This window comes from Ursus americanus, chromosome 25 (genome assembly GCF_024610735.1).
Source record: "Ursus americanus isolate L20-20 chromosome 25, mUrsAme1.1.p, whole genome shotgun sequence".
NCBI lineage: Eukaryota > Metazoa > Chordata > Mammalia > Carnivora > Ursidae > Ursus > Ursus americanus.
Genome location: NC_142151.1, coordinates 4,709,476 through 4,723,630, shown reverse-complemented (window position 1 = coordinate 4,723,630; position 14,155 = coordinate 4,709,476). Strand labels below are relative to the sequence as shown.

General features: G+C 55.9%; 1 protein-coding gene across 5 annotated transcripts in view; it reads right to left on the bottom strand.

Annotated features, from left to right (window-relative positions):
* Positions 1-3,560: 3,560 nt before the first annotated feature.
* The window catches only part of SLC6A13 (solute carrier family 6 member 13), a 35,504-nt gene continuing 24,909 nt past the window's right edge, over positions 3,561-14,155 (bottom strand). For all 5 annotated transcript variants that reach the window (XM_045774455.2, XM_045774492.2, XM_045774465.2 and 2 more), the window contains 8 exons: positions 10,538-10,641; positions 9,544-9,668; positions 7,286-7,398; positions 6,827-6,964; positions 5,976-6,078; positions 5,432-5,532; positions 4,276-4,446; positions 3,561-3,959 (listed from right to left, as the gene is read on the bottom strand). In XM_045774455.2, coding sequence (XP_045630411.1) covers positions 3,837-3,959; positions 4,276-4,446; positions 5,432-5,532; positions 5,976-6,078; positions 6,827-6,964; positions 7,286-7,398; positions 9,544-9,668; positions 10,538-10,641 — 978 coding nt within the window. In that variant the 3' untranslated portion in view covers positions 3,561-3,836. The remainder of the gene's footprint in view (positions 3,960-4,275; positions 4,447-5,431; positions 5,533-5,975; positions 6,079-6,826; positions 6,965-7,285; positions 7,399-9,543; positions 9,669-10,537; positions 10,642-14,155) is intronic.

The following is a 14,155-nucleotide window of genomic DNA, read 5'->3' as shown; positions in this document are numbered from 1 at the left end:
GTAAACTCCTGGAGGCCAGAGACCCCCGTCTTTGCAAAAAGTAGGAATCCCTAAATTACCTGGAAAGCCTACCTAAGACAGATTCCAAACTGGGAAGGGCCTGGAGACAAGATGACTCCGTTATCTTGCTGTAGTGAGAACTGTGAGTCCCCTAAAACGTTCTCCTCACCACCTGCATCTAAGCCCATGCATGCCTTTATATTTTTTTTAAAGATTTTTTTAATTCATTTATGTGACAGAGAGACAGCCAGCGAGAGAGGGAACACAGCAGGGGAGTGGGAGAGGAAGAAGCAGGCTCCCAGCGAAGGAGCCCGATGTGAGACTCGATCCCGCAAGGCCGGGATCACGCCCTGAGCCGAAGGCAGACACTTAACGACTGCGCTACCCAGGCGCCCCCATGCATGCTTTTAGACAGCCTGGCATGGAACCTGCTTTCCAAGCCTCCAACCCTTGTTCCACTGCAGGGTAATTGTTTCCCACACCAGAAATATCTAAAGGGTAGGGGACACGTTTCCTAGTTCTCTGTTTCTGCCTCCAGCATTTAATACAGTGCTGGCTCAGAGTAGGCCCTGGATGTTGGATGGATGGATGGATGGATGGATGGATGGAACTTGAGGGAAAAAATGGATCCCAGTTTTCCATTTTCTGGAAAGGCACTGCTCTCCTAGAGCCAGGGGATAGATAAGGGCTTGGGGGACTCAGGTCCTGCTTTTTCTGGACAATACTGCTGGTGCTAGGCAGGACCCTGGGACCCTGGGACCACAGGGTGTGAGTTATTCTGGGGCTACCTCTCCCTTGCCTCTCCAACCCCGAAATGCCTAGCTCAGGAAATGGGTAGCCTTTTTTATGGGCCCAATGCCACGATGCCAGGGGTCGGGGAGGCCATCAGACTGCAAAGACACCTCTGAACTCTTCCTGGGCTTCTGTGTTTCATTGATGGCCCAATGTTGTGGGGCTGGAGCCATGGGAAAGAAGCTGGATTTGCTCAAATGTGTCCCTGTGGCAGCTCTCCCTACACTCACCACTGGACTCCAACAACACACTGATCCAGGTCTTACTATGTCCATTTTATAGAGGAGAAAATGAAGGTTCAGAAAGGTGAATTTGCCAAGGTCTCATAGCTAGTAGGTAAGAGGGTTTGGACCCAAGCCAGGACTGCAAGGCTCTATAAAGGAGCACACTGGCTGACTGCGGTGTGTCTGAGTTGGTGCATGTTTATCTGAGGATAAGGAAGGACTGTATGTCTGTGTGCACACGGCTGGATGCGAGGCATGTGCAAGGTCTGAGGTATGTGACCCAAGGCTCCAAGGCACCTAGTGGGCTCAGCGCCTCGTTGGTTCTTCCCCGTCTGCACACGTGTGGGGGATGGGGTAGAGGCAGAGGACAGAAAGCCTCAAGCAGAGCACCAAGCCCGAAGCAGGGTTTGACCCCACTATCCCGAGATCATGGCCTGAGCCGAAACCAAGAGTGGGATGCTTAACGGACCGAGCCACCCAGGCGCCCCTGTACTGCCTGTCTTCTCTAACAGGTGGGGCTGCTAGACAAGAGGGGTCCCCTTCCTTTTGTATCTTCTTCCTTGAAGAACTGCAGGATCCAGTATCTGCCCTTCCGGGCAGAGCAAGCAAATGGGACAGACAGCAGCCCCTCCCCCACCATCTCCGCTGAAGCCAAGCTCCCGCTCCCCCACCCCGAGGCTGACAAGTGGCTTTTCTCTCACATCTTTGCCTGTCAACCCCCTGGGTTATTAGAGCAGGTCACCCTCATTCATCCCCCCACCAGGTTTAATGACCTCACACCGCTTGGCACCGAGCGACTGAAAGGGCTCTCACACCCATGACCTCGTTTGAGCTCTACAACAAGACTGCGTGCAGGGGGCACGGCGTTGCCTCCACCAGAAACACGTGAAGACCTGAATTGCATGTGACTTCCACAAAGACAAGTAGAAGCAGGTCAAGGCTGGACCCTGCTCTTTCTAGGGCTGGGCCCAATGGATTCTTTTCACCCTCTGTTAATGAGTCCCCTAACTAGAATTCGAATCGCCAGCTGCCGCACTGCAGGCAGGCATCCGCTCTGGGCCTAATAGCTGCTGGCAACTGGGGTCAGATGGCTGGCTGGAGAGACAGCCAGCACACCCTCACAACGGCCTTCCCAGCCCACCCCACCTACACCAGCAGCCTCCTTCCCAGACCCCAGCTACTCCTTCTCCTAGCACTTTGCTTTCCCTCCATAGCATCGGCCACACGTTGTTACTGCAGAAATTGTATCTATTTTTGCACCACATGCGGCATGAGCATAGCACAGCGCCACATAGTAGGTGTTCTGGAAATATCGTCAGATGGGTGGAGATGCCAGGTTTCTCTCGCACATTTACTCCACCCACCTCACGGCTGTAATGGAGCCTGGCACAGCTGGGGGATGCCCAGCCAGGCACTGCCCAGGAAGGAGCAGCCAACGCCAAGAAACAGGAGGGTCGCGACCACTGTGATAAGTTCTCCAAACAGCAACAGAAAAATCAAACCCTGAAGCCTGGCAAAGATTTCAGTGCACTTTCCCACTAACTGACTTGCGGAACAAACCAGGGAAATCACCCGGGGAATGCTGTGCGCCCTTAGTCTGCAGCTCTGAGAATCGCAGATGCTGCCCCAGACACCACCAGAAGGACCATCCAAGCACAGGTGGGGTCAGGCAGATCCCGAAGCCTCCATAGGGTCAGGGAGAAACGCAGCTGTGTGTATTCAGGCACTTACACACACACCAAGAGATAAGTGTGCCCCAGCTCCACACGTAGAAGCTGCAGACACACCTGTGGGATCCTCTGGGGCCCAGCCATGCCCAGGTAGGACAAGCTTTGCCGTCCACCAGGATCCTCTCTGCAGCCTGACTATAAGCGCTCCTCTGCGCGACTCCCGCCCAGACCTCGAGCCGTGGTCATGGCAGTGCCGCCCCCTTGTGGCCAAGTCTAGCGGTGCCACATCCGGCATCTGTCCTGAGCAGAAGAGCCAGGTGGTCCCGAGAAAGTGGGGTCCCTCTGCTGGCTGAGCTGGGGTAGTGCCCGTTCTGCCAGGGCTTGTCGCACCTGCCGCCTCAGGTCTGCAGTCACTACTGTCCCCCGTGTGCCCTTGGCTCAAGCCCCGGGGCGGCGCGCTCACACACCGTTTTGGCAGGCGGGGTCAGGAAGGGAGGCGGTAAGGGGAATGTGGGCGGAAAGAAACCCAGCCACGCTTTCCTCTTCCTTCCTCTAGCTAGGGCTCAGGTCCCCTTGTACCTCCCTCCACTGCCCTGCTTATTCCGCAGAGCAGCGAAGGAGGAGGGAAAGGGCTGGGGGAGAGGGGACATGGACAGAGTGTGACAGATCCCTCTGGTGTGAGTGTCTGAAGATGGAGGGTCTCAGCTGGGCTCCACTGGCCTTCTCTGCACCACCATCCCCTCTGCTCAAGGGCCATAAGAACTCAGTGAGGGAAGGAGAGACAGGAGGAGGTGGGGGGTGCAAAGCCACAACTTTAAAGTGAGGAGGTGCTCAAGGCAGCCAAGGCAGGAACCAGGCGGAACAGCCGGCAGTGGACAGGAGGAGCGTGGATTTAATGGAATGAAGGGTAAGAGGGAAAGGTCTCTCGCTCCACCCACCAGCCCTCACCCGGCCTCCCAAGGCCTGTCTCAAAGGGGGTGCTCTTGAAACCAGCATCTCACACCTGTTCAGCCACCCCTGGAGCAGGGAAGTTCTGGTGGGAGGTGCTCAACCCAGAGTGGATTCCCAGCTATCCCCTTGTGTCTCATCTACGGCAGCGGAGGCTGTCCCCACAGCCAGGCCCATGGGCACGACCCCGGGCCCTGCGGCCCTAGCAGTGAGACTCTAGTTCTGTGAGGATGAGCAGCGATGTCCTGGGTGTCGCAGGGGCAGAGGGTTCTGCTCGCTTCCATCCAGGCAGGTCCTCAGCCGGGCACATGAGCTGGCGAATTCTCTGCAAGGGAAGTGAAGGTGGCTATCATGAGGGGGGTCAGGGGCACAACTGCCCGCTTCCCTCACCCCCAGTGTCTGCCTGCCGCCCCCCCAACACACCTGCCCTCCAGACGCCAACCCTCTCATCCCACCCTGTGTCTTAGAGGCATCAGTCTCTTTCTGAGACTTGTAAGTACTCGCTCTGCCCCTCCCCGGCAGCCTCACCAGGCTCGGTGGCGCTCCTGTGTACCAGGTCCTACCCTGCTAGGCATCTGTCTATCCTCACGGGGGCCCTACGTCATTGTCTTGGGCTCCTGACCCTCCCTGCGAACCCCTACCTCTCTGAAGGAGCCCTTGAGGGTGCTGAGTTTATAGAAGCTCCAGGCAGGAATGCAGACCATGGAGGACAGAGCCAGGAACCAGCCCAGGGCATCGCCCCACCATGGGTACGTGTACTTCTTGTTGTAGGTCAGGGGAGTGTACTTGATCAGGGAGAAGAGGAAAGTGGCCTGAGGAGGAGAGTAGAAGAGAAAGGGGCTGGGAGAGCAGGGCCTGGCGCCCTCCACGCCCCCTGGAAGAGCTAGCAGTCATCAGTCACACTGCAAGCCTGGTTTGCCCTCATCTGGGTCAATCAACCCCCAATCCCCATCCACATTCCACTCCAAATCCTTACCCCCAATAGAATTTCCAGGGCACCTCCTTCCCGCGTCCCTGCAGGGCCCCATGCCCCCGGGTAGCTCTCCAGGGCTGGCCCTCAGCTAGCTCAGGAGTACATGGCTGCTGGTGTTTTCGGGTGCTTAAGGCTCCGGCACCATCGGGTGGGGCTGCTGCGAGGGCCTCAAGGGCAGGGGATCATGCCTCCTTCCCCCTGGGCCGCATTTATACCCCACATACAGTGGGGGCTTAGGGGAGCAACTGACACACAGAAGAAAGCCCCAGAAGGCAGCACCTGGTGGTTTATGGCTCAGACTCTGGAGGCAAGCCACTGGGCTCGAGCCTAGCTCACCACCATTTCCTCGCTAGGGTATATTGCTTACCCTCTCTGGCTTCAGCTTCATCCATAAAATGAGTATAATAGTAATCTTTCATGGGGTTCTTGGGCAGATCAAGTGGGTTAACATGTGCAGAGCACCTTATGCCCTGCACAAAGTGTGCACCCTGTAATGGTGGTGTTATTATTGCTGTGGCTATTAGTATTACTGCAAGCAGCCCAATGAGCTTGGGTTGCCGTCCTGCCTGTGACATTCGACTCACATCGTGGTGTTGGTCAAACCATCTGGCAGCTCTGGACCTCAGTTTAACCTTCTGTGAATTGGAAAGGAAGAATCTATCTCGCTAACCATTTTCTAGAATCCAACAGGAGGATGAGTGAAAATCTAAAATTATTTTCAGTCCCCGTGGAGAAGTCCCTTCTAGGGCTAACAGCCTATCTACCCTCCTACTACCACCATCTCTCTTCGCCTTCACGTCACTTTACCCGGAAGTTTCTCTTACTGTGCATACAGCTGGGGTGAGGAAGAGCCAGCAATATTTGATAAGAGGCCACGGCCTGTACCCAATCATATCTTCAATGTTGTCGTAGAAGCGCCTGGCTCCTGCCAGGAAGAACAGAAGGAAGGAAGGGGGAGAAAGGACATTCTTTAGCATCTGAGGCATGGGCTGGATGGGCAAGGACCAAGAAATAGAAGATACCATGGTTTCTTTCCAAATCACTGCTGGGAGAATCTCTTCCCTGGGATTCATAAGCATACACGGCAGGGGGCAGAACTTGGTGTAGGCAAAGATAACGACTTTCTGATCGTCAAGGTCGTGAAGGGCTGAAAAGGTTTGGCTAGGACAGGATATGGGCCCACTTGGGGCGGTCTGCTGTGCGGCCATCACCAGGAAGCTACCAAAGCAAGCTCTGGAGGGCCCTTCCAAGGATAACGATTGAAGATTCTTGAGATTTTTGAGGTTGAGCAGGGGAGGATGACTCTTGTCTAAGGGACCTGAGGTGGCGCTGAGCCCTGGGTTAGGACCTGGGGGAAGAGTCACTCACCATAGACCCAAGCCACACAGAGGGACTCAAAGATGGCCACGAACAGGAGGCACATGCCACTGGCTGCATAGTAGTCAAAGAGCTGAAACACGTACATACCGCCCTGCCCGGGGAAGAGAGAAAAAGCCAGAAGTGTGTCCAGAGGAAACAGACGGATTGACCCCCCTGGCCTCCAGCCTCACACCCTCAGACACAGAGCAGACCTTGTGAGGATCACAGGAGACAGATATTAAAACAGAATATAGTTTGTAAGCTGTGAGGCACTAGGGCAGATATGAGACAATAATTATTTGTTTTATTATTTTCGGAGGGAAGATAGATACAACAGACAGCTATTGTTAGCTTATCCCTGAGAACATTGAGGGATTGACCCAGAAGTCCGAGACGAAGTGTGTACTTTTTGGCGGACGATCAGGACAGAGGCCGTCATCAGTACTGTGAAGCTGACAAGCTCCATCTCCTTCCTTCTCCCTTGAGACAAAACACAGAATAGCACCCATCCCCAGGGCTCCCTTTCTCCCTTTGAAGTCTGTCCCGGGAACGTGGTTCAGCTGCCTGGGAAGTCATGGGAGCTTGCTGGAGAGGCAATTTTTCCTAACCCAGAACTTCCTGACCATCTTTCTCATACCTCTTAGCTTACCGTGGGGCCGAATCACCCCTCAGCCACCCCCGAAGGTAGGTGGCTAATGTTCCAAGGCCAGAGGAAGGCCTCACCTACTCGGTGCTTCCTGTGGCTGGGAAAGGAGGGAGTCCCAGAGCCCTGAGGCCCGGGAGGCCTGCCTGACAGGTGGCAGTGCCCAGCTCGCCTTGTCCTCACCCAGCCCCCACCTTCACGCCTCCCGGACCCTCACCTCTGTGAGCATGACCAGCCCGACAAAGAAGGAGGTGACAGACACGCCCAGAATGAGGAGCTCCCGCCGGTTCTTTTTGCGGAATACACGGGGGTACATGTCCACCAGCGCTGTCACCAGGCTTTCTACGCATACAAACTGGATGAGAGGGCAAAAGAATTGGAGGGAAAGAGAGCTCCCAAAATACGCTGCTGCATCAGCCGGCTCTGGCTTCTTGCTGCCAGGCTCAGCCCCGCCCCGCCCCGCCTCCAGAGCAGTCCTGGCGTGCTTAGGTCTGGACCGACCCTGCTGAGCTCCTCTCGGTCCCTAGAAGGGTCTCCACCTGTGACATTTGCCCAGTCCCCAACTGTCCTAAGGTCCCTCGGGACATCGGGCTCAGCATCCTGTCTACGGCTCCCCCTCGTTCAGCCCGCACGCACCCACTTATCCCTCAGGCTGTGCGTGACCATCTCTAGATACCTGGCTGTCCAGTCCCAGGAGGACCACCATGAAGAAGAAGCAGCAGGCCCAGAGAGGAGAGAAGGGCAGCATCACCACAGCCCGGGGGTAGGCGATGAAAGCCAGGCCGGGGCCTGCAGCAAGGAACAGAGGAACACTTTCCAGTGCCTGGGCGGGCTCCAGGCCACGTGTGACCCCAAGGCTGCCCGGTGTGGGTCAGGATTCACAGGAGCCAGAGGGAACCTCACCCCAAAGTTACCATCATCGCCCCCAAGCTCCCCCGGGAGAAGCCACCCCGACCTCCACCTGGTCCCCAAATCTCCAAGGCACCACCCACTGTGTTCTCACGGCAGGAACAGAACCTAGAGGCTGTGGGCGTAAAGAGGCTTTAGGAGACCGGAAGGGGGCACGTCAGCTGCATTTCTGCAAGCTCTACCCCACATCCTCAGGCTCACTCTCAGGACCGAGGGCCCCAAACCAGAGGTTGCGCGCTTAAAAGAGCTCAGAGGCCAGGCAGGCCACGTACGTATGTGCAGCTGACCCAGGGCCAAATGAGCACACGCAGGGCTTGACGAGACCCGCCGCCATGCCGACCCCGCCACGGCAATCGCTGTGTTCTTTCTACAAAGACGATGCTCCCAAAGAAAATACCTCCAAGACTAGACTGAACCTGGGGCCACCGGTTTGCCACCTCTGCACCCAGAGCCTTTCCTGTCACCCTACAACGAGTCACGGGCATTAATTTCAGAGCACCATTGACAGACAGCCTCTCAAACAAATTAATGTTCCTCTCAGCTGGCTCAAATGACGGGCGCACGTACACGTGCCCACGCCTGGGTTCACCCAACGGACGCTGCCTCTGAGAATCGGTGTGACTGTGGGACCTTGGACGGCCGTTTTCCTCTTTAGCCCCACTTGCCACACGGTGGGATGGGGATAATACCAGTCCTGCCTCAAAGCTTTCCATTGTATGGTGCAGGCAAACTGCTTCCCACAGTGCCTGGCATATAGCAAATGTTTAATAAAAGTGAAACGTCATCATTTTTAGTAAGAATCAGTGATGTCAGTTCCCAGTGCTTGGCGCTCTGCGTAACAGGGTGCGCTTGGGAAGGCGATGGTAAAACACTGTCTTGCTGCAGGGGGCAAGAGGGTGGTCCTCAAGGGTAGCGGAAGGACAAGAGACATCGATAGCTTACCCAGGGACGGGACATCGACAGCTTACCCAGGGAGGGGACTGGTTCTTGACTTTGTTTAAAAGCAACAACAGGGGGCCCCTTGGTGGCTCAGTTGGTTGAGCCTCTGACTCTTGGTGTCAGGTCAGGTCACGATCTCGGGGTCCTGAGATTGATCCCCCACCCTCCCCGCCCCCACCCCGTGGGGCTCCACACTCAGTGGGAGTCTGCTTGAGATTCTGTCCCTCTGCCCCTCCCCCTACTCATGTGCATGCTCACGCACTCTCTCTCTCATGCTTTCTCTCTCTCTCTCTCAAATAAATCTTTAAAAAAATAAAATAAAAGCAACAATGGGGGCGCCTGAGTGGCTCAGTCATTTAAGCAACCGACTCTTAATTTCAGCTCAGGTCATGATCTCGGGGTCCTGGGATCGAGCGCTGCATCCGGCTCTGCGCTCAGTGGAGGGTCTGCTTGAGGTCCCCCTCCCTCTCCCTCTGCTCTCTGTCCCTCCCCCTGCTCATGCTCTCTCTCCCTCTCTTTCTCTCTAAAATAAATAAATCTTTAGAAAAATAAGAAAAAATATAAAAGCAGCAACACTGCATGGTGAAATTGAGGAAACGCTATGCCAACATAAACTTATCTTTCAGATACATTTTAAAGTGAGCAAAACAAGGCAAAGCGCAGGACAGTGTCTACAGTATATTATCAATTGGTTTTCCAAAAGGGGGGTAAGAAATAGACACAGTAATATGTGCTAAGTACGTATGAATGTCACGTACGTGTGCATGTGTGTGTGTAACTTTTCTTCTCAAAGATGCCTAAACCGTTTCTGGAAGGGGAAACATGAGCCTGGTCACACTGGTTGCCTCCAGGGTAAGGACGTGGAGGCCAGGTGTGGGAAATGCTCCCCGTCTACCCCTCCACCCTTTGAAGCTGGGGTGCATGTCGATGTGCTCCCCCAGATCGTCCCAGGACGTGTCCACCGAAGGGTGACCGTGGGTGACCCCCAGCATAGGTGACAATAGAAACATGTCCAGATCTCAGTTGGTGAAGGTTCAAACAAAGCCCACAGAACCCACCCCTGGCACCCGGCCCCACAGCACTCACCAGACTCAGCCACCTCAGAGATGGGTACCCCCTGCTCCTGAGACATGAAGCCCAGGACGGAGAAGATGGCAAACCCGGCCACGAAGCTGGTGCCGCTGTTGAGGAAGCAGAGGGCGATGCAGTCCCTGCAGGCGGGCGGGGGGCAGAGACAGGCTGGGTCAGCAAGGGGGGCACGCAGGAAGCCGGGGCGCAGCCTCTCCGACAGGCAGACACCGGCCCCAGCCCTTCGCGCAGGCCAGAGGGGGGCTGCTGGCAGGATGGAGATGAGCATTCAAGGGGTGGGTTCTGCCTGCCCCCCCACCCCACTAGCTGAGACTTGGGGTCAGTCACGGTAATCATGAAAGAATAAGGCTCTAAGGAAGAATAATGTTCATCTAAAAATTACGAACTGCCGCACAGCTCCCCTCCCGCCACACTGCCACCACACGTCTTGGGACGCCGCCGCTCAGACACAATTCAGTGTGGCACGCTACTGTGGAGGGTATAGACACGGACAATCCCAACCAACACATAATCCTCATCCCCCAGATTTGATTTTGAAATGCATCATGTGATTTTTTTCAAGCTAAAATTGAACTTGGCTGAGATGCTCTGATATGAACCCAGGAGGCTGGAGGGAACCCTGGGGAGGGGGACACGGGATGGGGGGCGGTGAGGTAAACATAGGTAAGGGTTCAGCGTTGACTGGGGCAAATGGGGCTCTGCTGCCTGGCATGATGAATGACTTGTCAGGCGTGAGCCCACTAACCTCTCCATTAGCCAGAGGGCTGGGACCCCCTGCGGCTTCCCAGCCAACCACACCCACCCCAGCCTTTGGAGGCAATCCCTCTGCCCGTGCTGCCCTTGGCTCCTTTCAGCAACTGGTGGCCCTGGGGCATGGGGAAGTGGGGGGAGGCAAATCCATGAGCCGCTGGGCCCTCCAAAGCACCCCTGAGCTAGCACCCTGGAGGGGCAGGGGAGCGAGGCGGGTCGGCGCCCCCCACCCCCCAGTCACCTGTAGCAGTTGTTGTGGTACTTGTTGTAGCTGCCCAGAGCCGTCAGGCACCCTAGACAGATGGCGAAGGAGAAGAAGATCTGGGTGCCCGCGTCCATCCACACCTACACAGGGAAAAGGCAAGAACGTTGCGCCCCAGGAAAGCCAGGCTGTCTGGCCTCCATGGGAACACAGAGGCCCGTGGCTGAGCTGAGCATGGGCTAGCAGTGGTGAGAACGCTGCTCTCAGCCTGCGACCCAGCTATGGCAATGAGCCCCCGGATGGCATTTCTCAGGCACTACCGGGGTGGCGTGGGCAGCAGGCACTGGGAGAAGCCTGAAGGACCCGGGGTGCAGGAGCCTGGGAGGGAGCTCTAGGACTAAGCCAGGCCTGGCACCAACTTTCTGCAACAGAAATAAGGCCCTGGCTCTGCCTCCACTTTCTCCCCTCCTGGGCCCTCCTGGCAGTGTGACCGGTTTGGAAGGAATCCGGGGACAGGATCTCTGGAGCTAGGGGGTCCTTCATATCAGTGCGGTGGCGAGAACATAGCTTTGCCCCTCACACCTCAAAATCCGCTGTCTGGAAAGCAGGAAGTCATCCTCAGCTCACCAAGTCAAGAGGCTGAACAGGAATGCATCTGGGAAGGGCTTTGTACTCCGTGGGGGGGAGAGCTCTGCGGCTAACCCCGGGGTCCTGGCCGTTATTGTCTCAGCTGGCCGAGCCGGCCGGCATGTTATGATGTAGCTTCAACCGCTACAATAACATCTCAAAGAGAAAGCACATCGAGGCGAACAGGACTGGGCAGCCCTGCCGATCCGTGGGAGGTGGGGTCCTGGGGCCGCAGACCCTCCCCCAGGCACCCCCTGTGTTCAGAGGATGCGAGCTTCTCAAGGAAGCACTAAGCTCTGGGCGCGGAAACCACCAGGCCCAACCTCTCCGGGTTCGCCTTTTCTTGTCTCTGCCTCGCTCTGCCCTCGCGGCCCCCAAACAGGCCCCCGATTTCCTTCCACTCATGTCAAGCTCCCAATGCCCACATGCAGCAAAGCCTCAGTCCCTGGCCCGGCTCTCCCTGCTTCCTGACTGTCGCCTCCGCCTGCAACCCCCCTCGCTGTCTTGTCCTCCGCAGCCCTGTGGAAGGACCCATTTCCCCCAGCGCTGTGGTGGGTCTCAGGGCCCCGTCGGCAAGCCCCAGTCGAGGTACTGGATCTCTAGGACTGAAGGAAAACCCAGAAATCTGTATTACTTTCAGAGCTTCCTGAATGATCCTAATGTCAGCCAGATGTGGGACTCGCTGTCCTACAGGCCCTGAGAATGGGCACCGGGACGCGCCCAGGGCACCCGCTCCTCTCGTTCTATTCCCTTCCTGCGGGAAGCGGGACAGAGCGGGAAAGACGGTGGAGAACACGGGAGAGCATCTCTAGCCTCCTGTCCCTACTGCTCGCTGTGAACCCCAGCCCCGAGCTATGCTGCGAGGCAGGGGTTGCCACCAGGGAAAAGGTGTCCGCGGCAAAAAGCGCAGTGGACAATCCAGAAGGGGCCGGAGCTAACACGGAAAAAGCGCACAAAGGTGGAAACAGCAGGAAAACTGTTTTACGCCTGCGGGGAAATTATCACGGGGAAAGGAGAGAAGGTTTCAGGGTTTATTCCAGAAGCTAGAGAAGGAAAGGGTAGGAATGCATGGTGAGAACCTGAGGGCCAGAACGGGGGCTAAACGTAATTCTGTGCGATGCTGTGGACCTTTGAGGGGGCGCCTGGGGGAGTCCGTTTGCTTCTTCAAGATGTCTCAAAGGTTTTTTTTCCACAACTGCCCCACGGAGACTGTGAGGAGAGTCACCTTAGGAAAAGTCCGTGACCGTGGGACCCCTATTCTGCTCTGTTCCCGCTCAGCAGGTTACTGGTGGGGCCTGAGGCCAGAGGCGGAGAGGCCTGACCCAGGCCCCGAGAGGGAGGGCTGGGACACACCGCTTCCCCGGGGCCCCACAGCCACCAGCCCAGGTGATCTCTCCCCAACAGGCCATCCAGGAGATGGCCCAGGAGCCTGCCCAGCCTGGGGTCTTGGAAGTTTGCTCCCTGGGCCCGGCAATGCCCAGACTGCAGACTGACCCGCGAGTTACCAGGGAAACTCCCCGGTGTCCTCAGAGACATTCTGCGGCTGCCCACACACAGGCAGGGGCCGCAAATCCCACGGTGATGAAGTTTCGAGAACTTGGGCTTGGGAAAAAAAAATATGAAAAATTGTGACTTGGCAGTTCACCCTGCCCTGAGGGGGACAGACTACGACTGGGTTGGGGGCAGAGGTTAATGAGAACAGAGGAAAATGCAGCAGGAGTGCTGGGAGTTCAGAGGGCGAGGGTCAGACCCAGAGCCTCTAACTAAAGTCCGCTCCCCGAGAGCTTGGCAAGCCCCCCACCCCGCTCTTGGCCCAGCTGCGGCCTGACAAGCCTGCTGGGATGGGGAGAGGAATGGGGTCAGAGGAAGGGCCGCAGGAACACGCAGAGCAAGCTGTTCTCTTCCCCACCACAGGCGAGCTACTCCCTGACCACGCCAGCAGCCCTGGTTTCTAAAACAAAGCCCCAGTGTGTCTTTGGCTGTGACAGGAGACTGATCAAGAATAAAATAAGTGTGAGAAACACCTGGTGGACTGTAGGCAGAAGAGCGAGGCCTTTGGGGGAGCAGAGGAAGACAGAGATCTCTAGACGATCCAAGAAGGATGTTTTCAACTGAGCTCAATCCCAAGGATGATTATATTTGCTATTTTTAGGAAGGCAATAGTGTGTAATGGAAAAAGCCTGGGCTTTGGAGTCACATTGAACCATTCAACTCTTAACTCTATTAGTTACTAGCTGTGTGATCTTGGGCAAATCACTTAACCTCTCTGAACCTCACTTATCTCATCATGGAAATGGGTATAATAACAAATAAGCATAATATATGTGAAATCCCTAGCACACAAATAAGTATTAGTTCCCTGTCCTTCTGGAATAATAAAAAACAGCCCTGAAAACTCATACATTCATACACTTTGGAAAACGTAGATCGTGGTCATCAAGACAACAGACTCCTAAAGACTCCTTGGCATGAGACCCAAGCTCCCCCACATGCTGGTTTTGTGGATTTGGGGCAAATTTCTTAAGTTTTCTACGCTTGAGTTTCTTCATGCACAAGATGAAGCTAACAGGGCCCTCGTGGGGTTGCGTGGGGTTGCGTGGGGCTCCGCAGAGTCATGCCCTCAGTAAAGTGCCTGGCAAAAAGCGCACGCATAATAAGTGTGTCCGCTCCTGCTGCTGTTTGGTGTTGCTGTGGTTCCTTCAAAAGGGCAACTCACCTTTCAGGGATGATGAGGTCCCATAGATGTCAAAATAAAAAGACCCATTCTAATCAAGGTTCCAACCGCCTCCCTAAACAGACCCTTCATTCGAAGAGCTTAACATTGAGCTTTCAAAGGTTCCACAGGACTCTTTGGACACCCTACCCCCACTGCCCTATCCATCTACCGAGCAAAGGCAGCAGAACAAAGGGCCAGGCAAGGGAAAGAAACCAGCGCCCAGGAGAGTCCGGAGTCTCCAGGAGCCCTTTCCACGTGTGAAAGAGATGAGCCCCAGGGAACACCGGGAGAGGGACAGGCAGCAAGCCTGGCAG